General features: G+C 37.0%; 2 protein-coding genes across 2 annotated transcripts in view; one reads left to right on the forward strand and one right to left on the reverse strand.

Moving 5' to 3' along the window:
- The window catches only part of LOC106063775 (sodium-coupled neutral amino acid transporter 7-like), a 44,438-nt gene extending 34,138 nt beyond the window's left edge, over positions 1–10,300 (reverse strand). The window contains exon 1 of the mRNA XM_056034312.1: positions 10,078–10,300. The gene's annotated coding sequence lies outside the window, so the exon portion shown is untranslated. The remainder of the gene's footprint in view (positions 1–10,077) is intronic.
- Positions 10,301–12,849: 2,549 nt separating this feature from the next.
- The window catches only part of LOC106063774 (collagen alpha-6(VI) chain-like), a 33,392-nt gene continuing 18,283 nt past the window's right edge, over positions 12,850–27,958 (forward strand). The window contains exons 1-7 of the mRNA XM_056035175.1: positions 12,850–12,986; positions 14,789–15,006; positions 16,956–17,106; positions 18,641–18,832; positions 19,763–19,792; positions 21,954–22,177; positions 23,834–23,984. Coding sequence (XP_055891150.1) covers positions 12,941–12,986; positions 14,789–15,006; positions 16,956–17,106; positions 18,641–18,832; positions 19,763–19,792; positions 21,954–22,177; positions 23,834–23,984 — 1,012 coding nt within the window. The 5' untranslated portion in view covers positions 12,850–12,940. The remainder of the gene's footprint in view (positions 12,987–14,788; positions 15,007–16,955; positions 17,107–18,640; positions 18,833–19,762; positions 19,793–21,953; positions 22,178–23,833; positions 23,985–27,958) is intronic.

Raw genomic sequence — 27,958 nt, forward strand, 5'->3', positions numbered from 1 at the left:
ATTATAATGTTTTGTTTGGTATAATGCACCAATAGTAAGACAAATTTCCATATGGATAAGAAAGATTATTATTATAATTATGTTAGAAAAGAACGAGTATTCATTCTCTGGGGCTGCCAGGGTCGAGTTTCGTTAAGGGAAACAAAATTCATCGTAGTCACTTTAACAGTTTCTACCGAGGGATTTTCTGGTGACGTGGCAGGTCTGCAGAAGTAGCACCCTCTGACAGGCAACGAGGATGTTTCTAGGAATGCCAAGGGCCTTGAAGGTATCTGTGAGGTCAGTTGTTATTATCCCCTCGGTTGATATGACAATGGGGTATATTGTTGTTTTAGATAACTTCCATAAACGCTTAATCTCCAAGCCAAGGTTCACATATTTTCGTTGTTTTTCCAGCTTAGTTTTTTTTTTAAATTATGGATAGTGGAACGGGAATGTCAATAGTGCTAGCGGATTTTTCTTTCTTATCGATGAGCAGCAGATCAGGGCTGCCTGGTCGTGCGGTTTGCGCGCTGGACTGTTGTTTGGATTTATCGATGCTCCCAGGTTCAAACCCTTCCCGCTCCCATCCCCCGTCGTCCTGCGGGAGGTTCGGACTAGGAAGTAAACTATATTCAACTCTGAAGGAATATCCGAAACATGTAAAGCATTGACAGATAAAATCTACTGTTTTGTCTGTCAAAATAGGCCTATCCCAGTACAGCAGATGATCAGTAGACTCGAGAACCTTTTGTGGTGAGTATTTATAATAAGGAGGAGTGTCCTTACTGATATTATTATTATTATTATAATTTACTTAGCCTAAAAAATGCTTATGCATAAACATAATTTTAACACGTTAGCCCTGGCTTCCAAAGTTGTAAGCTACACAACTATAAACTAAGGTGCTGTAGATTTTGAGTTTACACATATGGTACGTATTTTTTTCCAGATCGAGTGACCCAGTTACTGATCAGACAATCTGTAAAAAGGTTGAAATCTGTAACATGATTTTAAAAAGTATTCTTCTTCCTAATCTGTTTCCGTTTCTTTTGAGCAAACTACTGTTTGGAAATAAGTTTTTATTTTACATACATTTAATGTATGCAACCCCTGTACCTCTGATGGTCGCAATGAGGGCCCCGCAACTGAACGTGAAAAATTGTAAACATTAGTAATCGTAAATTTAAAGCTTTTTCTGAGGGCTTAATATTATGAGACCTGATTACTACTGACTGAAGATTAGTCAAATAATATAACCAAAACCTTCTTGATTATGAGTGTCCAAAGCTGTAGTATTTTAAAAAGTTGCTTTTGATGGTATCTGTGAGGTCAGTTGTTATTATCCAATCGGTTGATATAAAAATGGGGTAAATTGTTGTTTTAGATAACTTCCATAAACGCTAAATCTCCATGCCTAGGTTCCCATATTTTCGTTGCTTTACCAACTCAGTTTACGAGCGGCTTTCTATGTTGAACACGTAAGCTTTCTATGTTGAACACGTCAGCTTTCTGTGTTGAACACGTCAGCTTTCTATGTTGAACACGTTGGATTTCTATCTTGAACACGTCAACTTTCTATGTTGAACACGTCAGCTTTCTATGTTGAACACGTTGGCTTTCTATTTTGAACACGTCAACTTTCTATCTTGAACACGTCAGCTTTCTATCTTAAACATGTCAGCTTTCTATCTTGAACACGTCAGCTTTCTATCTTGAGCATGTCAGCTTTCTATCTTGAACATGTCAGCTTTCTATCTTGAACATGTCAGCTTTCTATTTTGAACACGTCAGCTTTCTATCTTGAACACGTCAGCTTTCTATCTTGAACACGTCAGCTTTCTATCTTGAACATGTCAGCTTTCTAGCTTGAACACGTCAGCTTTCTATCTTGAACATGTCAGCTTTCTATCTTGAACATGTCAGCTTTCTATCTTGAACACGTCAGCTTTCTATTTTGAACACGTCAGCTTTCTATCTTGAACACGTCATCTTTCTATCTTGAGCATGTCAGCTTTCTATCTTGAACACGTCAGCTTTCTATCTTGAACACGTCAGCTTTCTATCTTGAACACGTCAGCTTTCTATCTTGAACACGTCAGCTTTCTATCTTGAACATGTCAGCTTTCTATCTTGAGCATGTCAGCTTTCTATCTTGAACATGTCAGCTTTCTATCTTGAGCATGTCAGCTTTCTATCTTGAACACGTCAGCTTTCTATCTTGAGCATGTCAGCTTTCTATCTTGAGCATGTCAGCTTTCTATCTTGAGCATGTCAGCTTTCTATCTTGAACACGTCAGCTTTCTATCTTGAACATGTCAGCTTTCTATCTTGAGCATGTCAGCTTTCTATCTTGAACATGTCAGCTTTCTATCTTGAGCATGTCAGCTTTCTATCTTGAACACGTCAGCTTTCTATCTTGAGCATGTCAGCTTTCTATCGTGAACACGTCAGCTTTCTATCTTGAGCATGTCAGCTTTCTATCTTGAACACGTCAGCTTTCTATCTTAAACACGTCGGCTTTCTATCTTGAACACGTCAGCTTTCTATCTTGAACAAGTCAGCTTTCTATCTTGAACACGTCAGCTTTCTATCTTGAGCATGTCAGCTTTCTATCTTGAGCCTGTCAGCTTTCTATCTTAAACACGTCGGCTTTCTATCTTGAACACGTCAGCTTTCTATCTTGAACACGTCAGCTTTATATCTTGAGCATGTCAGCTTTCTATCTTGAACACGTCAGCTTTCTATCTTGAACACGTCAGCTTTCTATCTTGAACACGTCAGCTTTCTATCTTGAACACGTCAGCTTTCTATCTTAAACACGTTGGCTTTCTATCTTGAACATGTCAGCTTTCTATCTTGATCACATTGGCTTTCTATCTTGAACACGTCAGTTTTCTATCTTGATCACATTGGCTTTCTATCTTGAACACGTCAGTTTTCTATCTTGATCACGTTGGCTTTCCATCGTGGAAGCTGTAAAGTTTCAACTTGATCCGAGAATGAGAACTGGGAGACATAACGTGTCAAAGATTTTGACTAGACAGACAGAGCAAGTTGATACAAGCGACGTAGAGATGGAGCTCCTCTCACTCCATATCATGAGAATATTCTTAAAATACTAATGCACATAAATTAATCTCTAGTGTCGCATGTACACTAAAGACAACATTCATATAAAAAAAAAAACACACTAAAATCGTCTTTAGGTCAAGTTAACTTTAGGGCCTGTTATGACCGGTCACTGACGTTTTTATTGTCGTAATCTAAATACAACAGGATAACAAAAAACAAGCAAACAAACAAAAAACTTGAAATGTTTTTATACATAAGAAACACAAAGATAATCACAATGGTATTGACTATTATTTTATTAAATTTTATCTTATCAGATTTCAGAGACTGAACTCATGAATGCTGCAATTTTCTTTTATAAGGAACGCTTTACATCTAAAGCGAAGATTCTATTACAAGCTGCTCAAAGTCTTGTATAAAAATAAACTGGTACAACAACCGTCTGACCTGACATTATGTCACGACGCCCTTTTTACCGGCCATTATGTCATGACACCAGTCTGACCTGACATTATGTCACGATGCCATTTTTATTGGACATTATGTCATGGCACTAGTCTGACCGGACATTATGTCACGACGCCAGTCTAACTGGACATCATGCCACAACGAAAGTCTAACTCTGACCAAACATCATGTTACGTCAGCGGTGAAACCAGGCAATAGAACACAATGCCAGTCTAACTGGACATCATGCCACAACGCCAGTCTAACTGGACAGCATACAACAAAGATAGGCTGGCACTGACCAAATATCATGACACGACAGCTGTCTAACCGGACATTATACCACAACGACCTTATGACCGGACAACATGTCACAATACCAGTAGTGAGTTCCTTGCAATATCAAATTTAAGCAGCCCTTAACCGTAACCCAAACAATGACTCTATAAGTTGTCTGTCTTCTGTTACAAAAAAATAATATTACAACTTCTCCTTGTATTCAAGAATAAAGAATCCATTTACTCCATTGTCGCAACTAGAAAAACAAAAACTTTGCTATGACTCTGGAACTGTGTTCAGGTCGACGCCTAACCTTGTGGCCATTGTTTTAAAAGGGGCATAACCTAAAACAAAAGTTTAGAACATTATAGGACGCTAAAATAAATTTAAAAATAAATAAATGCAAGAAAAATAAAAAAAAACAACAAGAAAACATTTGAAAATACATTTTTTAAAAAGACTATTCACTATTCAACTCAAAATATAACAAGGTTACAAAGACAATTTGTGTTGAAACACAAACTCAAAATCGGCCCCCGAAGTGGTCCAACTAGGCAGGTAAAAAGGCAGGTTTCAATGTTTTCAGAAAGAATATCAAAATGAAATGCTATCAAAGGAAAATGACAAAGAAGAATGGAGAAAGAAGGTTGACAGATCTTGTGTGGTGCCCCAGCAGTCCAGCAGACTAAGGGATAGTGAAAGCGAAGGTGAAATCGGATGTGAACCTGTCCTAAATGATGTCATATTATGATTATCAAATTGATATAATTGTTCTGTAATGGGTCAATCTCTTATTCAAAGCCTCAAGGAAGACAAAAAACATGTTCGAAAAAAAATTTTCTCCCCTTCCTTTAGTTCCGTGTTCCATGGCCGTGGTGTGGCGCTGCAGTTCAGGCGATAATATGAACAACTGCACTTATATGCATACTAAATAGATTTTTTTCTCTTTTAAAAATAAAAGTAAACATTTTTTTTTTGTAAATATAGTAGTTAGTATGACAGAGCTTACATAACTTAGCAATACAAATTATCTATAATTAGATCAAATTGTTTTGTAAAAATGTTTGTAAAATGTTTGACATGTTTCGGATGTTCCTTCAGAGTTGAAGATAATTACTTTCCTAGTCCAAACCTCCAGCAGGACGACGGGGGATGGGAGCGGGCAGGGTTTGAACCCGGGACTATCGATAAGTCCGAACGACAGTCCAGCGCGCAAACCGCACGACCAGGCAGCCATCCTCTTATTCAAAGCCTCATGAAAAAAAAATTCGTAAAAAAACAATTCCTGTAGTTATGTGTCCTATCTCGTGTGTGTTGCACTACAGTACACGTTTAGAGGGTAGAGCATGAATTTTGTAACAAATCAAAATGCCGCATTTTTCGTAACCGACTTGAAATCAATACTTAGTATTCTAAAGAAAGTTTCATCTTATCTCTTATTGGATATAAAGACGTTGCATTAAATTCTAAATATAAATGTAACATTAATTTTAAAGTTTGGATTTATATTGTAATAATGTAGTATCTAAATAAAATATTACACTGTACAATTGTGGAGTACATTTCGACTAAATCTATGTCAGTTGGGTATTGAGGTTCAATGATATCATTATTATCTTACTAAAATACATTGCCTGGTCCATGTATGTCATATATATAGGTGTAATATGTGTTAAAAGTGGGATTAAAGCTGGGTGTTTCCCAGGAATAATGAAGAAAAAAATTGCATCATTAAAAATAGCATTTTTTTAGGGGAGGGTAATAGGGGTGCAAGAGATCATTGTTAAAATACCTGTAAAAAATTGTCAATATAAAAATGTTCTAAATTAACCTCTTTGACTAATCCAGCTCTTGTACTAAAAGTTTCATCAGTAAATAATGAGTAAAAAGACCCAAAATATATACTGTAACAATTCTCACTATCCAGGCTCTCTGCAAACTGCTACACACGACGCCACCAACTTAAAGAACTTGACAACTCAGGGCTCCAAAGTAACGTAGTACTTTAATGTCAAATAAATCACAGCCAATACTGTACAATTGGCAACACGTTACACTGACTGTACAAATATTTCTCTGTAGATAACCGTACCGCCGTATCAAGTCTTGCACTGGCCTCTCCACCTCGTCACGGGTACGCAATGGGTTCAACAGTTCAGGACTGACTTCACACACTGTTGACCTGGGGTGATTATCCTCGGCTGACCACACACACACACACACACACACACACAACTACCCCTATCCACACCACCGCCAGAGTTATAACAATACATTAAAATAATAGGGTTGTCTTTGAGTCCCAAGATTATTGAAGAATGCAGTATTTCACGTAACTGCGCAGTTCCAGCCACATCCAGCGCAGATATAACCGTTGTCCAGAGCCGTCTACGTCTGTCCTCGGCAGGGGATTTTTTTTTTCGTCTCAAATGTGTTTCCATAGACTTTTGTTAGAGATCTCCAGCTGTCTCGTTCTGAAGTCGCTGGAACCAGGTGCTGTCAGTTAAAGCAATTTTGTGCCTAAACTGGTCTCTAAAGCGTTTCTTGGCACAGGTCACCAAAAAAAGACTGCCTTTAGTATACTTACGTCACACATAAGGGACACATGCCCTGCCCACTGTCCATATCGGAATAAGCAAGAACATCGCTATTTTATGGTTCTGTCGAGCCACATTTAGTCCATCATGGAGCGCACTCATCTTTCCGTTACAGGCAGACCACAAAGAACTATTAGAGGATTTTCCACTTTCGGGGGTCACTAAAAAGGGTATTCACAATGAAAAAAAAATTACAGTGCAATTCATAAATATTTGTCGATTTCAATTTATGTTTTAACACTGTCTGGAAATATTTCGATTTCTCTTGCAAACTCTACTCTCAAATTTGTCTCTACCTTTATTTTATTTTCGCTCTTGGACATACATAGAATTGTAATCTTGGTTCTATTAAAAAAAGGTACCACCCACTACAAACACTTATGTAGATTGATTTATTATGGAAGAAAAAAAAGCGAAACATAATTCTCCGAGGTCTTTTTATGGTTATTGTGTTTTGTGTGTTTTATAAATTGTTTACACTTTAATTGCGGAGAGCCTTGTGGGTGGCTTCTCACTTTGTTGACAAGGTTAATAGAGCCTACAACAAGATGGTGCACAAATGTTTAATAAAGTCTATTGCTTCAATAAAACTTTTTCTAGTCTGCAAAGAAATGTTTGAGTGTACTGCTGTAACCCTAGTGACGGAAGCGGTGTCAAGTTTTTTCCCTTCGTCAGTACAAACCCTTTCATTCATAAAATATGTCTTGCCAAAATTAATTTTAACTCTTTATCTCCGTAATTAGTTTTCCATGTTCTGACAGAATTGTTTATTTTTCACATTTGTACATTCTACCCTGTTATGATTAAACTTCAATAACATTTTTGTTTGTAATCAGAAAACATTACTTTTGGTATAGAATTATAGGAGAAAGCAGGCTCTTTTCATAAAACACAAATAACATTTTTATAAAAACAGAAATTAATATTTAATTCAATGAGGTCAAACCAACGATGGTACAGTTAATTAGAAGAGAAAGAGTTAAGATAATGAAACATGTTTTAACTAAGACAGCAGTCGACCTCGAGCTTTCGAGATGTTACCATGAGTGGATAATTTTTTTTCTCAAATATATACACATACCGTGACATTATATATAAAAGCGAAAACCTAAGGCAGACCCAGAATGTGATGGTTGGATGATGTGGAGGAGATCTACAAGAGCTTGGGATTCAAATACAGACGTTACTTCAAAAAAGATGATTACGTCCTACGCGTCATGCATCTAGTCATGCATGTTAAACAATGACCTAAATTCTGCCAAGTCACTGGTTTTCCTGGATGCCTCAGGCAACACATTCCATGCTCTAATAGCACTAGAGAAGAAGGAGTATTTGTACAAATTTGTCTTAGCATATGGAACGAGGAATGTGACTTTATCTTTGTGTCTTTCAGAGTATTTTATTAAATTTTGTTTTTGTATTTGAAGATTATGGTTCAGTGTTTTATGTGTAATTGCTACTTTACTTTTGAGTCTTCTATCCTGAAGGCTTTCTATATTTAGTGATTTTACTAAAGGTGTTACTCTAATTAAATGTGTTATTTTTATTAGTATTAAATAAAGTATATATGTTTTTTTGTGGTATAAATACAATTTGTTTAGACTAGTTAGATTAGATTAGTTTAGTTGTGCTGACTGGTTGCTTAGGCGATTTTAGCCCCTCGGTCTCAGACTACCCATCCAGTAACGCTTTACGCTACCATCTGCCTACTGTTAGTAATAAAATTCTGGTTAGCTCCTTAACCCGCTAACGGAAAACTGGTGTCAGACTGGGATTATTGTTATAAATTCTAGTTAGAACGAGGACTAGACTTGACCAAGAGCATGTCGACCTGCTAACACATATAAATATACATACATGCATACATACATACATACATACATACATACACACATACATACATACATACATACATACATACATACATACATACATACATACATACATACATACATACATACAAGAATTGCTCTCTTAAAATATAGGATAATATGAAAATGACAGCATGGTTTTTTTTTATTGAGTTGTCAGACATTACGTTGCCTTTATGCAAATGAGGCGCAAGATTGTTATGTAGGCGGCAAGGGGAACAACGCAGCTGTCTTAAAGGGAGATAATGTGGCTGATAAGAAATGTAGCTTTTCTAGACATATAACCAACTACTTTCTCCGATTCATTCTTAGGGAAGAAAAAAAAATTATTGTAACTGCAAGGTATTGGTTATTATTCAGAAGATTAAAGATTAGGTACAGTTTTTCACTTGACTACGTAAACCCATTTACGATCTATATATTTTGCCATATCTAATGCAGGCAAAGCTGTTGTCCGTCGGTGATCAATTAATGTCTTCTTTTTACAAAGTTTATATCAACACACACTGTCTGTCTGTCTGGTAAAAAGTCTGTACACGTTATTTCCCCCACTCCCAATCTCGGATCAAGCTGAAATTTTGCACAATAATTCCTTTTACATGAAAACACAAAAATCAATAAAAAAAAAAACAATTAATTAATTAACTATTTGAAATTATTTATTTTGTTTGGTATCTTGAACAAGGGAAAGAAATCGAAATTGACAGATGTGGTGGTACAAGTTGAATTGGCCCCCTTAAGGAACCTTGAGTCCTGAGTAAACATTTTTTTTAATTCATTTTTTTCTCTCGGATTAAGTTGAAGTTTTAAACAAATATTCATTGTACCAAACAAAACATGAATCAATAAAAAATTAATCAATTAGTTAATTAAATATTGGAAATTAATTATTTTGTTTGAAATCGAATAAGGAAAATAACTTCTACATTATCGATAGATATAGTTCTCTTACACAAGCTTTGTTTTTTTAAGAGGATTTTTTTTTTTATGTGTTGATCAGTTTACTCGGAAAATATTCATACTTCCGATAATTGATTGCGGTAAAGTCAACTATCAAGTCTGTTGAAGAAGAACAAAGAGATTCAATAGTCCAGACAGCTGTTCAACAATTTCATCCAATGATAGCGTGCCAATAGATCACGTGACAGTCACTCTATCTAATTCAATCTTTTTTTTTTAAATTCTTTATTAAAAGTTAAGACGAAAAACAAAAGTAGGACGCGAGAAGAATCGATTCAAAACATTGACATTTGATGTTCTTATCATCAGACGTTTCGCACCACAGTCTGCATAGCCCTGGACACCAAGACCAGACGGATGCGCTCCCTGGTCATGGCCACATTCTTATATGCTTGTGAGCCTTGGACGCTGACTGCAGAGCTAGAGAGGGGTATCATAGCAATGGAATTGAGATGCTAAGAAGGATCCTAGAAATCACATTTAAACACCACATCTTATCTTATCTTACAGACGTTACTTCAAAAAAGAAGAGATCAGTGACAGGGTTACTACAGTGATGACCACGATGACCTGCAAACTATTGTCAAAAAAAAAAACGCAAACTAAGACTCTAGGTCATATTAAATGGTCTTCGGGGCTCGCAAAGACCTTCCTTCAGGGAACAGTACCAGGGAAAAGAAGAGGCAGACATAGAAAACGATGAAATACAACATAAAAGAATGGACGGCCTGCTATTGAAAGAGATTCTGTCCTAGACAAAAGAGAGAGAGGAATGGAGAAAAACGGTCGACAAATCTCGTGTGGTGCCCCAACGGTCCAACAGGGTGAAGGTGAATGTGACTTTCAAAATTATAAATCTAACATTTTACCTTTTGTAGATCCTTTTAGAAAATCAATTTTCTAAATAAATAATGGAAATTTTATGCTAATTTTGTTCACCACGAAATTCAACACGTTTGAAAATAGTGTGGACGTAATAAATGACTAACGATTCTAGGCCAAACGGTCGGCACGATTAGCCTACCACTAATACATTTCTATCTTAAAATCTCTCGGTACCAGTAAATGTCTGATGGCTAGTGTGTTACTCTTTCCGAGAGTCCCAGTTGGAATGACCTAATCAAAACACTAAGTCAGAAAGTCGTGGCAGGTCATGTGTGCACTGGAAAGAATGTAACGCATGATCCTAATCGTCTGGAACTATTAAAGGTCGCAGACGTAAGACTTCGGAACACTTGCTCCAGATTCAGGAAAAGGAAATTGTAGTAAAAAAAAAAACAACCAAAATATTAAAAAAATACTAAAAAATATTTTTAATAGAGTTTATATAAGGGGCAGAACTTCACATTTACAACTGTACATATAAATAATGTAGAATTTATTTCCCTTTTTTATTTCAAACAACTAAATTAATAACGAATAATTAATGGACTAATTAGTTAGTTTTTTTTAATTGATTCATGTTTATTTAGGTTCTATAAATATGTAAAGTTTCAAGTTGATAAAAGAATGGTTATGGAAGAAAAAATCTGTTATTAACATTTTTGGCAGACATACAGACAAAACAGACAGACAGACAGAGTGAGTTGACATAAGCTATGTAATTAAAATGATTTAATGATTTAACAATTTTATTATCAATTTGATTAAAGGTACAAGTACAATATAAATGTTGTCTCTTAAAACAAATACACATTTAAACAACAAATAGGCAAATAAAACTTTTTAAAAATCAAATGTCTATAGAGACCTAATCAAGAAAAACATTAAACCTTATTTTATAAAAAGACAAAACCTCCATAATACAACTTAAAATATAATAAAGTATAAAATAATTAAATAAAGTGTTTGATTCAAACCGGGTATCGAACCAGTGACTTTGACACCGTAAGCTGCGCTTGATATTACCCATTCGGCTAGGGCAAATTAGTGCAATTATCTATTGGTAATTTTATTATGTGGACATCTAGAACTAGATCTAGACTTCTGATCTAATCTAGGTCTTTTTCTAGATCTAGAATCTAGAAGTAATCTATATTAGATTGACGCAAAAATATAAGCAAAGCTTAGATAATTTTTCAATAAACTTAAAGCAACTTTAAATGTAATAAACAAATCAGTTATCAGTACACTACGGCTGACTACGCCATGTGTTTTTTTATTGACTAATTCCAATGATAGGCCTTTAAATCTAGACTTAGAAGACGATGCGCAAAGTTTTCCTTAACATTGACGTATTAAAATCTTGAATCAACAATGCCTTACATTCGGAAATCCCCGAACGCGATAGTCTTTTCAAAACCGATGTTGGCTCTAGATCTAAGTCTAGTCCTCTAGCCAAATTTACATTTTTTTTTTACCTTGAAAAATTATTGCGTTCAAACTAGAGTTTTCCCTATGTGGCCAATGAACTAGTCATTCTTTTCATAGCTATATACATCAACTGTTACATTTCTAGAAAAATCGTTAGAGCCTTTTTTGAGATCAGCTTTCAGGTTCCGCCCTCCACGAAGTTCTGACTGGAACAGAGGTATTGTAAAAAAACAAAAAAAAAAACAACATTATCACACAAATGTCAGGAGTTCCAAAAGTAAACAAGCACAGGGTCTATAAAGTCCTAAATCAGGCCTACATGTAAAAACAAGGTTGGCGCAATGACATTACACCTCTAAATGTGAACCGCGAGATTGAGTTTCGGTTAGTGTTGTATCTTCAGGGACTTTCAATGGAGTCTTATATGCTCAGATCTTGTCTCAACTGGAATTTGGTTTTCATCTTTTTAAACTTGGACAATCTCTTTTGGGGTCTGTCTATGAACAGAAACTAATCACTCTGTTGTAACTGTATTGGCGGAGCGATAGAGTTAATTTTCTTTGTATCCACCTGGCACATGTGACCCAATTTCACATGCTGCATGGCAGTCAAAAGTGTGAATGGACAAGGGACAGTACTAGGACACGCAAATATGACCTGTGTTATGGTCATGTGATCGAAAGCCTTCGTGGACCAGAGACAGAGTGTCTAAGGCAGCTCAATACAGGACAGCGAGGAGACCGGGACTGTTAGTCGGCCGTGAAGTCAGTCCTGGGTGGAGTGAGTCCTTGAGTGAAGCAGTCCAGGATAAGATGGAGAGACACTAAAGTTTATGGTGTGGTCAGTTTATTGTGTTGTCAATTGTGTCGTATCGGCTGTTATTTAGTTATTTACTCATTAAAGTACCTGATTATTTTGGAACTCTTGTTGTCAAGTTCTTGAGTTAGATGTTTTGTGTTGAGCAGTGTTTACAGAAGGCCTGATTAAGAGAGAGAATCGTAACAATAATTTGAGATTTTTATTCCAGGAATGACTCATTGTATAGAAACTCTCACAGACTGACTTCAGCTAATCCTTCTCTGTTATCTGCATTAACATAGCGGTAGCGTTTTTTTAGGACAAGATCAATTCGACCAGATAAAATTAAAACTAGGCAAGAACCCAACCCACCCTCTGACCCACCGAAAATTTAAATACTTAGAAAAACAAAATCGATTACTGAATAATATAATGTATTTGTCTAGAAGATGTAGAATTTTAAAATGGTATCGATGCTACAAGAATTTTAGTGTGATAGCTTGTTTCTAATTTGAGTTTTTTTTTTTGTTTGTTTCTAAACAAAAAATGTCAGACATCAAATGTATAAATGCTGGGAAACAAGATAATGAGTGTTCAGTTCTGTTTTAAATTCCCTTCAGTATGTTGCGCGCATTTCTGTTGCTTTCTTTTGGGGCGTTAGCTCACGGTAAGTGGACTTACCCAAATGTCATTACAGTCTTTTGGTTTCTCTTCTCTCGTTTCGGCAATTAGACTGATAGTTCATCTTCGTACTGAGATGAATGAGAAATATTTGAGATGTTGTTATAGGTCGTGGTTTGGTTGGAGCTCCCGACAGATAGTCCATCTAGGCCTTGTAGCTCCCGACAGCTGCGGAGCAGAGACTAGGTTTTTGTAAGGACAGTGTTAATGTTGTTGCCAATTGCGATGTATTTGAAATTAAACTGACGGATACTTTGGGGCCCTGAGTTGTGAGGTTCTTTAAGTTCGTTGTGTCGTGTGGTGCGTTTGAAGAGAGCCTGGGATAGTAGGAGAGACGTAACAAAGATGGGGGTAGTGCTGTGTGTTTTTAGCCTACCCAAATCGCCACAGTCCAGCGCAGGACGAGCGGTCAACCGTGACCAGTGACAGTATACGCCAGTTCGGCAAGGACCAACGTCGTAAATATTACTTACGCAAGTCACGGCGAAAGTGATCAACCGGAGTGGTCAAGAAAGTTCGAGTAGGCCAGTAGAGACACAATATAAGAGCGAGTGTGTCAGAAAGACTCACTTCACGTTACCTCGCAATGTGACCAGTACGAGGCGAGAACCCGCACGGTGTGTGAAGTCAGTGCGAAGCAGAGACTAGGTTTTTGTAAAGACAGTGTTTATGTTGTTGCCGATTGCGATGTATTTGAAATTAAACTGATTGATACTTTGGAGCCCTGAGAGACTAGTCTATCTAGTCTTTGTAGCTCCAGACAGCTAGTCCAGTTCATGTATCAGTTCATGTCGGATTCGCGCACTATGACAAGTTAAATATTCTTTCTAGATTAAGTACATTTTAATTGAGCCATCTTGCAGGTCAATAACGCACTAGAGAACATAATATGTGTCATTAAATCTTAATTCTACGTGAATTTGTTACAATTAGATGAATAAATTAACAACATCATCAAACTCAGTTGAAGTAAGGGCTCCAGAATCTCCAAGCCATCTCTTGCATTGACCCCTGACAGAGCCCCGCTGATATGCGCAGTGCATAAATGTCAGCATACAGTTCAAAACTGTTGGTTCCCACACCTGTCGAGACTACTGCGAAAGTGGAGGATCTTTTTTGATACCACCAGTTTAGAGCCTGCAGATTAGAAAAGGCTTGACCTTTCATTAGTCTACAGGAGAGTGGCTGATCAGTATTAGCTCTAGACTCCGACAGAGGCAGTCCCCACACCTGTGGAGCGTTCTTTAGCGTTAACACTCTAGGATCTGAACTCAGACAACTCTACAAGTTCATTGCCCCCCCCCCCACTTTTTTTTTTCCGAAAAAATTAAACGTCTCACCCTACCCCTTTGTTATAAAGTAAATTCTCTCTCTCCTACATTATAGTTGCATTTCACGTGTTAAATTAACGGTGTCAGAGGTGGAACCCCATTCAACACATGGCTCATTCATTCGTATATTCAAACTTTTGTTCATACTATCAAATCGTCATCACAGCATACATGTGTTTGTGTGTGAGTCGTTGGGGGGGGGGGAAGAGGCACAGCATACATGTGTTAGCGTGTGAGTGGGAGGGGATGGGAAGAGTTTCCGTGCTTTCAATAATCACTCCACAAACACATACTTAAAATTTACTGACATAATCAAAGCCAAAATACACAAATTAATATCAAGTCCTATTTGTATAACTGTCTAATAAAACTTTGAATTAAAAAAAATTAATACATCGTTTGCGCGGTCTAGAAATTATTTCAACATTACGCTTATTTTTTTTTAATTTGCCTTCAGCCGCCTGCCAAGGTGAGGCCGATGTGCTGCTGATCCTCGACTCTTCTGGCAGTATCGGTAAGGCCAACTACGACCTCCTGGCCAAATTCTCCGCAGACCTGACCAGCAACTTCACCGTGGCTCCAGACGCCATTCAGTTCGGCACCATCATCTTCAGCGACAGCGTGCAGAACATCTTCAACTTCAACCAGTTCACCAACAACTCCCAGGTGGCCCAGGTAACAACAACTGTTAGGATAATTCCTTTTTTTTTACACGACCAAGTCGTAAAGGCTACATTTAAGAACAGACTAGAAAATAATCCAGATTTGGCGTAGCTCATAGGCCAAAAAGTGAAACTACATTTGATTTTTTTTCTTCTCCTGTGTTCTCTGTTACTTAAAATGTGTTACTGTGTTGTAATGTGGTTGTATAAATGTTGTAATGTATCAATGAGTTAAAGCGGTTGCTTTAGTTTTGTAAAGTGGTTGTATTAATTAATCGTTGTGGTTGTATACATGTCGTAATAAGGTTGTATAAATGTTTAAATGTGGCTGTATTAATGTTTTAATGTGGTTGTGTAAATGTTGTAATGTGTTTGTATAAATTTGTAATGTAGTTATTTTAATGTTGTAATATGGTTGTATTAATTAATTTATGTTGTTGTTTTAATGTTGTAACGTGGTTGTATTAATTAGCTGGTAGTAGTCAGACCTTGCGATCTATAGGGCAGATGATTTAAAGGTCATCTGTTTCTGTGACCCACGTTTAACGAGGGTGGCCAGCACAACGACCAACCGCCTTTATTTTTCATCAACAAAATGTCAGCTACCCATTAGAGCTGGGTGGACTCAGAGACTCCCAAAAAATCCCGAAATTTAAAAAATCCTTTTTAATTAGTTTATGTGGTTTTATTAATGTTGCAATGTGGTTGTATAAATGTAATGTGGTTGTATAAATGTTGTATGTCCCTTTAATTAAAAAAAACCCCATCAATGCGACTATATTTTGAGATAAACATATTGACGTCAGAGTATGTTTAAGCCACGCCCCTAACCTTCTTGTCCAACATTTGCGAGCAGTTTATTCGACACTGGTGTGTCTAGTTCTAAGCTGAGTCCAAACGAAACTGACAACAACTTTACTATTCAAAATGTTACTTTTATGAAATAGAGTTCATTGATAAATAAAACTTAATTCATAAATTTTAAAGAGCGGAGATTACATTCTGGCTTCCCCCCCCCCCTTCTCTTATCTTATCATTACAATGTAGGCTGTAGTAGAGTCATTGTTAGAGTCTTTTATCTTTTTTTTTCTTTTTTTAAAGCAATTTGAAAAAAAAAATGTGTATTTTATATTTATGCAAAGTAATCAAAGATAAGTGTAAGTGAGAATGTGGGCTGCGTGGACATTACAGACCACAAATTATAGGCTATATTTGTAGGCTACATTTATAAGCTACATTTACAGGCTACATTTATAGGCTACGTTTCTAGCCTACATTTTAAAACTATATTTATATGCTACATTTATAAGTATCATTTCTAGCCTACATTTTAAAACTATATTTAAAGGCTACATTTATAAGTTACATTTCTAGGCTACATTTTAAAACTATATTTAAAGGCTACATTTATAAGTTACATTTCTAGCCTACATTTTAAAACTATATTTAAAGGCTACATTTATAAGTTACATTTCTAGGCTACATTTTAAAACTATATTTAAAGGCTACATTTATAAGTTACATTTCTAGGCTACATTTTAAAACTATATTTAAAGGCTACATTTATAAGTTACATTTCTAGGCTACAGGAGGCGCGGTGGCTGAGTGGTAAAGCGCTTGGTTTCTGATAGAATCCTGGTGAAGACTGGGATTTTTAATTTCGGGATCTTTGGGCGTCTCTGGTCTCTGAGTCCACCCAGCTCTAATGGGTACCTGACTTTAGTTGGGAAAAGTAAAGGAGGATGGTCGTTGTGTTGGCCAAATGACACCCTTTACTTCATCTGCCCTATAGATCACAAGGTCTGAAAAGGGGAATTTTCTTCGCTACATTTTCAAACTAGGTTTATATGCTACCCCCGTAAGAGCTATAAAGATTAATTTATTATTATTATTAGATAGTGCTAAATTTCAATAAAAACTTCCACATTACGCAACAATGAAAAACAATCTTTCATTCCCTAGGCCCTGCTGAAAATCCCATACCTGTCGCAGTCTACCCACACTGCCCAGGCCTTGGACTACGCCAGGACCAACTCCTTCACAGCTGCTCAAGGTGCCCGCCCCAACGCCGGTAAAATCGCTGTGGTCATCACGGACGGGAATTCCCAGAATGGTAAGAGAGTTCTCTATCAACAGTTGTCAAAGACTGCATTGTGGCATCTTTAAGTAATCCCTTTTCGTTTTTCATGCAATACTTTTACAGTAGCAGGGCCGGCCTTGGATACTTGGAGGCCCTAGGCGAAATGAATTTGTTGTCCCCAAATGAAATAGAATGATAACAACCTAACATCGAGAAAAATAAAATTAGGCAATTTATTTAAACCCTGCTGTAACGATAACACTGAGGAAAAGTTTTGCTATTTCTTGTCTAAAAAAATCGTTTTGAGTCCTTTGCAAGACCCCCATCCAATCGGGGGCCCAAGCCGGTTTGCCTATGCCTAAGGCTGGCCCTGAAAGTAGCCGAAAACGTTTTGAGCGCAATTTATCAATTACAATTTTTGTAATAATAGATATTTATATTCGATGTTGGGACACGGTTACTATGCGTGGTCAACCGTGACAGACGGTCAAGTGTTGGGTACCGGGGAGTTAAGGGACTTGCGGGAAGTGACGAGTGTGTTGTAAACAAGAAGAGAGGAAGTCATCCAGTGAAGTTGTTCTGTATATAATATTAGCCGTGTATATATGTTATGTTGGAATACTTCACAATTAAAAGGCAGTTTAAACTTCAAGGGACTTGTTTCTTCACATTCGACAATGACCAACGGAGGTCCTAGCCGCTGTCTAGTTTGCCTATGCCTATGGATGGCTTGAAAGTAGCCTAAAAAGTTATAGTTGCAATTTACAAGGTACAATTTAATTTAATTATAGACCGAATTCTACATGAGACTGTGCGCTGAGTGGTCCAGAAAGTCTTTTTGCTTCTTCTTCTTCTTCGTTCTCATTGTTATGTTGGAGTGTTCATATGACTAGACCAATACATGACATGAACTGCACAGTGGTTTCCAAATCAGGGAGCTCTCCATATAGTTTTCTTTCTATCGGGGTGATTTGGGGCCAGTGTCTTATACGGGCCTCTTGGTAGAGAGAGCAGTTTTGGAGGACGTGGTCGGCATTGTCTGGTGATACTCCACATGGGCAGATTTCACTGGTTCCAATTTTGAGCTTCCGGTACATGTGTTGTCGCATTCTGTTGTGTCCGGTCCTGAGTTGAAAGATTAGACGTTGGTCTTGTCGGGATAGCTTATAGTAAGCGTCATCTTTCTTGTGATTTGGATGAGAGCTCGTCCATTTCTCATTTATTTTATTTACAATTAATTTCTTCAACTCTTCTGGATTTGTTTATTATAAAAGCGGAGATTTTCACTGACGTGTTCAAGATATAGTTCCCCAAACCAAATTTTATTTTAAGATTATAATATTTTAGATAATTATAACGACGTAACGTTTCAACCAGAGTGTGTGGCCAATAGTTTTTTTTTTACCAAGCACAAAGATATGCATAAACTGTCAAATTTCTAGGAAAATCGTTAGCCGTTTTTGAGATCCGTTTCCAGGTCCCAGATTTAGCCTTGAAGAATTTGCAAGCTGATAAGAGGGACTGTAAAAATGTTAAGTGTAAGAGACTGTGGTTCTTGTTTCCTCAGCGGCTGAGACTGCGGCGGCTGCAGCCAGGTTGAAGCAAAGCGGGGTGACGGTGATTGCCGTGGGAGTGGGCAGCAGCATCTCCCAGACTGAGCTCAAGGCCATCGCCTCAGGCGACAGCAACGTCTTCAATGTGAACAACTACAGCGTGCTAGACGCCATCAGAGCCGGACTTGTCACTCAGGCCTGTGAAGGTAAACTTAGTTTTTAATATTGGGGCAGCACTGATGGTCATAGTGGTGGTGGGAAGGGGGAACTAAAATTGTTTCAGGGCGCCCATCTACCCTCCGAGTTTTCTTTGCTTTCTGTGGGTGCCCATCTGGGTGACTTAGGAAAGAATGCCTAAGTGAATATGTTGGCCTTTCACATGGATTCAAACCCGAGATCTCTTGACTCAGATGTCAAATTTCTTACAACTCAACCACCAAATCTCAGAGGAATGTGTTGCAAATCAAAATATTATTTTTCGTGATGTTTTGATGATAAATTGCACTCTGACAATGATGGTGATAATGATAATCATTAGTAACAGTAAGTCACTTTAAAATAAAAATATACTAATGTGATTTTATGTTTATATTTAATTCTCTTTCTCTCTCTTCCTCTCTTTCTCTCTCTCTCTCTCTCCTTCTCTCTCTCTCTCTCTCTCTCTTCCTCTCTTTCTCTCTCTTCCTCTCTTTCTCTCTCTTCCTCTCTCTCTCTCCTTCTCTCTCTCTCTACTTCTCTCTCTCTACTTCTCTCTCTCTCTCTCTTTCTCTCTCTTCCTCTCTTTCTCTCTTTCTCTCTCTCTCTCTTCCTCTCTTTCTTTCTCTATCTCCCCCCTCTCTCTCTCTCTCCTTCTCTCTCTCTCTCTTCCTCTCTTTCTCTCTCTTCCTCTCTCTCTCTCCTTCTCTCTCTCTCTCTAATTCTTTCTCTTCCTCTCTTTCTCTCTCTCTCTCCTTCTCTCTCTCTCTTCCTCTCTCGCTCTCTCTCTTCCTCTCTCTCTCTCTCTCTCTTCCTCTTCCTCTTTATTTTCTATGTCTCTTTTCTCAATATTTCAAATTGGAAAATGCACAAAAAATATTACATTGAAAAAAAAAGCGAAAATTGAAATAAAAACATACGTATTTTTTTTTTCATTTCAGCTGCTACCACTCAAGCCCCAACCCCTACAGGTAAGTAATTTTATTCGTCAGAAGTATCTCTGCTATGAAAGGTAACATTTAAAAGTCTCGGCATTTTCTTTTTGTTTAGCGTTTAGAAGAAGCTGCAGAATTTATTTGGGATTTTCTTATTACAAATTACATTAAGTTAACTCTTTCTCTCCGTAATTATTTACCACATTCTGGTGGAATCAACGCTGGTATCGTCAGTTAGGAGAGAAAGAGTTAAAGGTGGAGCAAAAAGCCCCCCTCTAAGCAATTCTAGCTTGTAAAATAAAGACAATGAATATGATTTTATCTGATAAACTATTTAAATAATGTATATGTATATTGTTTATAAAACAGTCTTCAAGAATATTTTATTTCAAGACATTTATAGAATTGAATTAAAAAAAAAAGATTTAAAAAACAACTCCCCCCCAACACACACACACACCAATCTGCTTTTTTGTTGACGCTTTCATTTCTAAAATCCCTTTTACATTCTTTAAGTAATAAAAGAGAGAAAAGAAGAGAACATGACATGGACAAATGTAGTGACGATGTAATGGGAGCTAAAGAAGAAGAGGAAAAGACTATGCCATTCTTTATTTTGTCTCGCCAGATTGAAGGCCACTGCTGCCAACTAAATATAAAAAAAAAACTGTTCAGCGCTACAATTAAAAGAACTTAGTAACGCTGAAAAGTGCCTAAAAATTATTATAAGGTTTCTCCAAATGCTTTGTTTATCAATACTTTCGTTTTCTATACACCGGATACACCAAACGGCATGCTATTTATGGATTGGCTTCCATTTTGAATATCTCCAATGATATATATTTTAACCCCCCTTTTTTTTTGTTTGTTTTTAGCGGCTTTCGTAAGGGGACGTAGCCGCTATTAGTTTTGCGTGGCCTGTCTGTCCGTCCGTAGTTTAGATCTCAAATAAAGATATTGAGAATCCAATATCATGATATTTTACATTTTTTTAAACTTCTGATGCAATGACACTTTTTTCTTTTCTCAAAATGAAAAAGTGTAGCTTAAAAAATTAATTATGCAAGAAGTTATTTCATAAAATACACAATTTTTAAAACACTATTTATAAGGGAGGTAATTTTTAAATATATTTTAATACATTTGTGCAAATTATATTTTAAACAAAATGTTACTTTTGTTTTAAAATAGAAAGAATCAATTTAATATGCATATAAGCTAAAGGCAATCTAAAACAACAATTAATGAGCAGTGTTTCATGTAATACACGTGGAGTGCAATGGACCTCATTTACCAATCGTAAATAAACACATTTAGCCACGTCATAATATTGATACAACAATGAAAAATACATATTGCGTGACAGCCACTATGGATTACATAATTTTAATAGAAGATATATAGAATCACGTGGCTAAATGTTGTAAACATATGTTGTTGGCCATAGTAAACTAGCAGCATGGATGTAGAAATTTAATCAAAGGGAAAAGTTTCTTCCTTGAGACATACGATTAGAAAAAAAAAGCCAAATTGGCAACAACACTGTGTTGTGATAACGAACATTTGTTGTTGGCCAGGTTTTTCTATATTCACCTTCGATGAAGTCCAGTAGGGAATCGGCGCCGGAGGCGCCATTATCCCGTTGATGGTTAGAAAGGCTTTTATCCAACCACCAGGCCTGGACATGGGGCTCTTCACCCCTGTCCTGTCTGAGGGCACCCAACGGTAGGCGGCCATATTGGTTGACTGACTGGTAAAACCGGGCCGTGCCGTGTACACAGCGCACCATCCCCGAGTCTTAAGTCACCCGCTATAAGTGTCAGGGAAAGCGCTAACTGCGGGGAGCTTGTCTCATATTCCTATACTGTAACCGCCACTGTTCCGTGCAAGGGCCGCAAATCCAGCAATCCGGAACTGATGACGACCCCCTTTGTGGAACGGCGTGGCGGACTTTTTGGACTGGGTTGCAGGTTACTTGTTCCATCCCCACCCCGAGTGAGATAAAAAAAACAAAAGCTCACCCAGGGAGACCTGCTAGAAGGCCTGGTTCGCTACTCGTACTTAGCCTGTCCAGATCCACCTCTGGATGTTTCCACCGGAGGGCCACGCTGAGGCGACGGGTAGCTGGAAATCCTCCGGTCTATATTCACCAGAAACGGCGTTAATTTTTTTTTTTTTTTTCTGAATTTGTTTCCAGTTCTGAAAGAATGTGACAGAGATGCGGACATCCTCCTCATCCTCGACTCCTCCACAAGTATTGGCAGACCAAACTACGCCAGCCTGGCTAACTTCGCTGCCGATCTGACTAGCAACTTCAAAGTCGGTCCCAGCCAAATTCAGTTCAGCGCTCTGCTTTTCAGCAACACCGTCCACAACTTGTTTGACTTTAACCGCTACCATACCAACGCTGAGATTCAGCAGGTAATGAGTCATGAGTACAAGCCATCATATTTAACATTTATCTTCTTTAAGGCGAGAGTTTGAGTAACTTCTTATTCGTGGAAGAGCTCGGATAACATGTCCTGTTTCTGAGATGAACTGCGCTGTAGTTTCTAGATCTTTGTAGAATCTGTTTTCTTGAGGGAATTCTGGGGCCAGCATCTTGCTCGTAATTTTCCAGCTCTAATATAATGATCTCTGCTTGTGGTTTTAGGAGGTTTAGTGTAGCTTTTAACAGGACTCTGTTGAGTAGCTTATTAGGCGAATAATACTGTTATAACCCTATTCGCGACGCAAAAGGGTTAACTGTGTGTGATCAGTTGACATATGTGACACAGGCCAGTAATACAGTTTAGCGTGCTACATTGAAAGGCAAGGGACAGTACTGGCATGAACTTTGCACGCGAATAGCGCCCGTGTTATGGTCATCTGATCATAAGCCTGCGCAGACCAGAGACACAGTGTGTAAGAAAGCGGCAGTTTAAGACCGGAGAGCGTCGAGACCGTGACTGTTAGTCGGCCATGAAGTCGGTCCTGGTGCAGTCCTCCAGTGAAACGTACGAGTCCAGGAAGAGACAGTAGAGTTTATGAGTTTAGTACAGTGATATACGGTCTAACGTTGTAGCAGTTGATTGCGTTGCCAATTGTGTCGTATTGGCTGTTTGATTTAACCATTATTAAAGTACTAGATTATTTGGAGCCTTGTTAGCACTTATCTTTGTGTGTAATTCCTTGCCTCAAGTTGGCAGCTAAAACTAAGTGTCACTTTAGTGCAGTATTTCTTTCATTGGTGTGATAAAATATGTTTACAATGCTTATATCAACTCACTCTGTCTGGTAAAAATTGTTTACACGTTATTTCTCCCACACCCATTCTAGGATCAAACAGAGATTTTGCACAATTATTCATTGACATAGACAAGACATGAATCATTAAAAAAAAGTAACCAATTTGACAATTAATTACTGGTAATTCATTATTTTGTTTAATAGCAACAAGGGAAACTAATGCTTCCGTATTTACAAATATGGCTAAATTTGTTGCGTTTAGTCCCCTTAAATAATGAATAACTCCATTTCTCCCTCACGCATTCTCCAATCAAGTTGATACTTTAAATAATTATTTATTGTACCTAAGAAAACATGAATCGATAACCAAAAAAAACTCAATTAGTCAATTAATTAATGGTAATTAATTTATTTTGTTTGATTTCAAATAAGGGAAATAGCTTGTACATTATTGGTAAATATAGTTGTAAGGAAGGAGTTCTTCCCCTTAAGACGAGCTTTGTTTTGTTTTTTTTTTATTTTGCTTGTTCTAACACAGGGGTTCTCAACCTGTGGGTCGGGACCCCCTTGGGGGGGGGGTCGATTGACGATTTGCCAGGGGCCGCCTAAGACCATCGAAAAAATGGATTGTTATTGTCTATTCTTCTATTGCTGTATGTGTGTGTGTTGGGGGGGGGGGGTCGCGGCAGAGTGAGGGATTGTAAAAAGGGGTTTCCGAGCATAAAAGGTTGAGAACCGCTGCTAAATCTAACAGCACTTGAAGTCATTGCGTTCTTAACGTCTTTTTGTGCAGGGGACTAACCCTTAAGAATCTTTTCCACCCATGCAGCCTGTCTTTCCTTTTTCTAGGCACTGATCCACATGCCATACCTTTCGGGATTCACTCACACTGCTGCCGCCTTGGACTACGCCAGGACGAACTCATTCACTGCTGCTCACGGCTCAAGGACAAATGTGGCCAAAATCGCCATTGTCATTACCGACGGCAATTCTCAAAATCGTAAGAAATTTTTTTATTTATTTATTCGCCTCTAAATAAAAACACTTTTGAAATGCATCTCATGCAATGGCAACGCCTCTTTAACAATTTGGAGAGAGGCGGATACTTACTTTTAGAACTGATAGCAAAAAGAAAAAAAAATTGATGCATATTACGTATATAAAGGCAGCACTGTGGACCAAATTTTTATGAGAGAATATAGTGAATTAAATGTAACGAAATAAGGGCACGAACCAGTGACCCCACAATAGGGTTACTCTGCCTAGAAGTAGGGCCTAACGCAGTACTAACTACTACTAACTGTTTCCCCCCCCCCCCCAAAAAAAAAAACCCACAACTTTCTGATCCAAGGATTCTCGCATTCATGTAACAACGACGCCAGTAGTAAATAGTTACATGCCCCGCCTAGCTCTAACAATTTTGAACAGAGCCAACACAGACAGGCGTTAGGCATATATTAGACAAAGAATGGCTCTGTTAATTTTTTAGCGGCCCCCGTAAGGGGAAAAAGCCGCTATTAGGTTTGTGCAAAATGTCCGTCTGTCCGTCTGTCCGTCTGTCCGTCTGTCACACTCAGATCTCGAAAACTAGAAGAGATATGAAAAATATTATTTCATCATTAAATCCGGCTTGAAAAGTTTAGGTGCAACGGCTACTTTTGGTTTTCTAAAAGCAAACCGTTTAATTTATAAAATTAATTATGCAAGCGATTTTTTCATAAAAATACACCAATTCTAAAACAATTACGTAAATGTAAAGGAGGCAATGTTACAATATGCTAACAAAGATCGACAATTTTTGTGTATTTTCAGTATCACTAAGTCAAATATATTTTTAAAATGTACAGGAAATGTTTACAACAAATACAAATAATAGTTAAAGACGTTTTTTCTGGTCAACTAGCTGCTAAAATTAAAAGAAAACATTTCTGTTTGTTTATAAAGGCTAATAATGCACTTTGTATGTAAATATCACGCACATTTTTTTAAATGGACTTTTTATGCAGCGATTTTCGTGCAGTAGCGTAACGTCGCAACATGATCAGGTGCTAAACCAATTTCTTAAACTTTTTTTAAAAATCAGATTTTATTTATTTTTTGTTTAGTGCCCCCATCCGAATAAAAGAAGCTTATTTTTGTGCGTTTTGTCTGTCTGTCCGTCACGATTAGATTTAAAAAACTAGAACTCTAAAAGCTATTGAAAATCTGATTTACCCTTTAATGTTCCTCCCATAACATCTCAATAGTTTTAAGTATCTAAAATTGATTGTTCCGGATTTTTTTGTGCAAAACTAATCAACCCCAACAAATGTTTGTTTGCTCTTCTAACTTATATTACATTCAATTTCCATGCTTAAACGTTGCAAAAACACATTATCAATAATATGTTGTTCCGTTTTTTATGTAAATAGCATATTAATGCTAAATCATAATCTCTCTACTGACTTATATTTCATTAAGTGTAAAAATGTTCCGGATATTGTTTTATAAAACATGAATTATGCCTAATGATTGTTTGAAATCGCATAAGGCTTTAAAAAAAAGTAATTTACTAGAATTGATTACTGAAAATTACTTTTTAGACATTTAATTTTCTTGTAAAACATAACATAGAAGTTTTGTAATCGATAAAGAAAGTTCCGGATTTTGTTTCTTACAAATCGTCGCCAGAAATTTCCGAATTTATTTAAAAATCTACTAACGCCAAATAATTGTTTGAACTCCCTCTTCTAATTAATAAACAAATAATCTTCTCATTTACGAAATAATGTTTTTACGGATTTTTATGAAAAATATTTTAACTCACTACTCTCTTACAGTACATTTAACTTTCTACCTAAAACATTAAAAAATCTAATTATCGTTAATATTATGTTCCGATTTTTAAGGAAAACAGAATCCAAACACCAAAGTAAGGTATGAAAATCTCTCCACGTGGCTGTAGTACATCTAATTTTTATACGAGACCATCCAAAAAATTTAATTAACGGGTATTACATTTATCTGAAATTCTCTTTTTCTTTTACTATTTATACAAACATCCGGAACAATCTATTATATAAACTTTTCAATTGTGTTCATACCTAAAAATTATTGCGATGTTTTGAAACGTAAAATAAAGGTTAATCAATTTTTAATAACTTTTAGTTGTTTTTTTTATATCAAGATAACGGACAGACCGACTGAAAGACAAAACGCAAAAACAATGTGGCTTTGATCCTTTTTAAATAATATCTATTAGAACTCAGTGCACCAATGTCTATGAACCCTCGTTAAATATCTCGTGTAAATAAAGACATTTTTTTTTTATGGTACCGGTACTAGCCTATTGTGAGGTAATGGAATTTTTTTTCTTTGACGTCATATGAATGGACTCTTTAAATGTAATGTTAAAAGAACGCACTCGGTGCACCAATGTCTATTAACCCTCGAAAAAATTGCTTGTATTAATGAAAACATATTTTAGTCTAACTAAGCCGTGTGACGTAGTGTTTTTTTTTTCCTTTGACGTCACATGGAATGAATTCTTTAAATGAAATGCTAAAAGAACGCACTCGGTGCACCAATGTCTATGAACACTCGAGAAATGGCTCGTGTTGATAAAGGTGATTTTTAGTCTAGCTAGGCCTTGTGACGTAGTGTTTTTTTTTCCTTTGACGTCATATGGAATGAATTCTTCAAATAAAATGCTAAAAGAACGCACTCGGTGCACCAATGTCTATGAACACTCGATAAAAGGCTCGTAATGATGAAGGCGATTTTTATTCTAGCTAGGCCGTGTGACGTAGTGTTTTTTTTCCTTTGACGTCATATGGAATGAATTCTTTAAATGAAATGCTTAAAGAACGCACTCGGTGCACCAAAGTCTATGAACACTCGATAAATGGCTCTTATAGATGAAGGCGATTTTTAGTCTAGCTAGGCCGTGTGACGTAGTGTTTTTTTTTTCCCTCTGACGTTATATGGAATTAATTCTTCAAATGAAATGAAAAAAGAACTCGGTATAGTAATGTTTATTAAGCCTCGTTATGTGACTCGCGTTTAAAAAAGGAATGATATCTTGATTTAGATCTAATCTAGATTTTTTAAACTAGATCTAGATTTTTATTACAGTATATCTAGATCTGGATTTATATTCTAATTAAAATTATTTTAGAGTCTAGATCTAGAATTTCTAGATCTAGTTTAGACTAAAATAGACTAGATTAAGATGTAGAATTTCAATTTCTAAACTTAAAGTGTAAAAAAAAAGAGTAGATTTTCATTTCCAAACGTTTTGATCAATATTGTAATGTTTTAATATACTAAAACTAATCAACTATTTTTTTATTAAATTTAAATTTAAATTTACGGCAAATGAATCTTTGAAACATTATTACTTTTGACCATCGGATGGCTGCCTGGTCGTGCGGTTTGCGCGCTGGACTGTCGTTCAGATTTATGGATGGCCCAGGGTTCAAACCCTGCCCGCTCCCATCCCCCGTCGTCCTGCGGGAGGTTTGGACTAGGAAGTAATTATCTTCAACTCTGAAGGAATATCCGAAACGTGTAAAACATTTTACATCAAAATTAATCACCTCTTGAATATTATTTGCGAATATGCAGATCCGACAGGGATCCGACTTCGACGGGGGCCGCCTCTGAGTTTGTGTAACACAAACTCTCTTTGTAATCTTGTTGTATATCTCTCAATGTAACAAGGGGAAGAATACATTTGACATCTCTATGATCTAGAGGCTAGACTCTAGAGGTTAATATATATGGCCTCTTTCAGTCATATGGTTCATCCTATGGTTCAGCTCGTAGAACATTTATTCATGTGACTGTGGAGCCCTATTTTGGAGACACACTCCTGTCCACATACATAGCAGGTTAATGTGGCATTCGCTTTGGTGGTAGAGGAGCTGGCCATTTTCCGTATGGCACGCTTTTCTTTTCCTATGTTGTTTTTGTTCACTGTCTATAGCTTTCTTG

The sequence above is a fragment of the Biomphalaria glabrata genome, chromosome 7 (genome assembly GCF_947242115.1).
Source record: "Biomphalaria glabrata chromosome 7, xgBioGlab47.1, whole genome shotgun sequence".
Lineage (NCBI taxonomy): Eukaryota > Metazoa > Mollusca > Gastropoda > Planorbidae > Biomphalaria > Biomphalaria glabrata.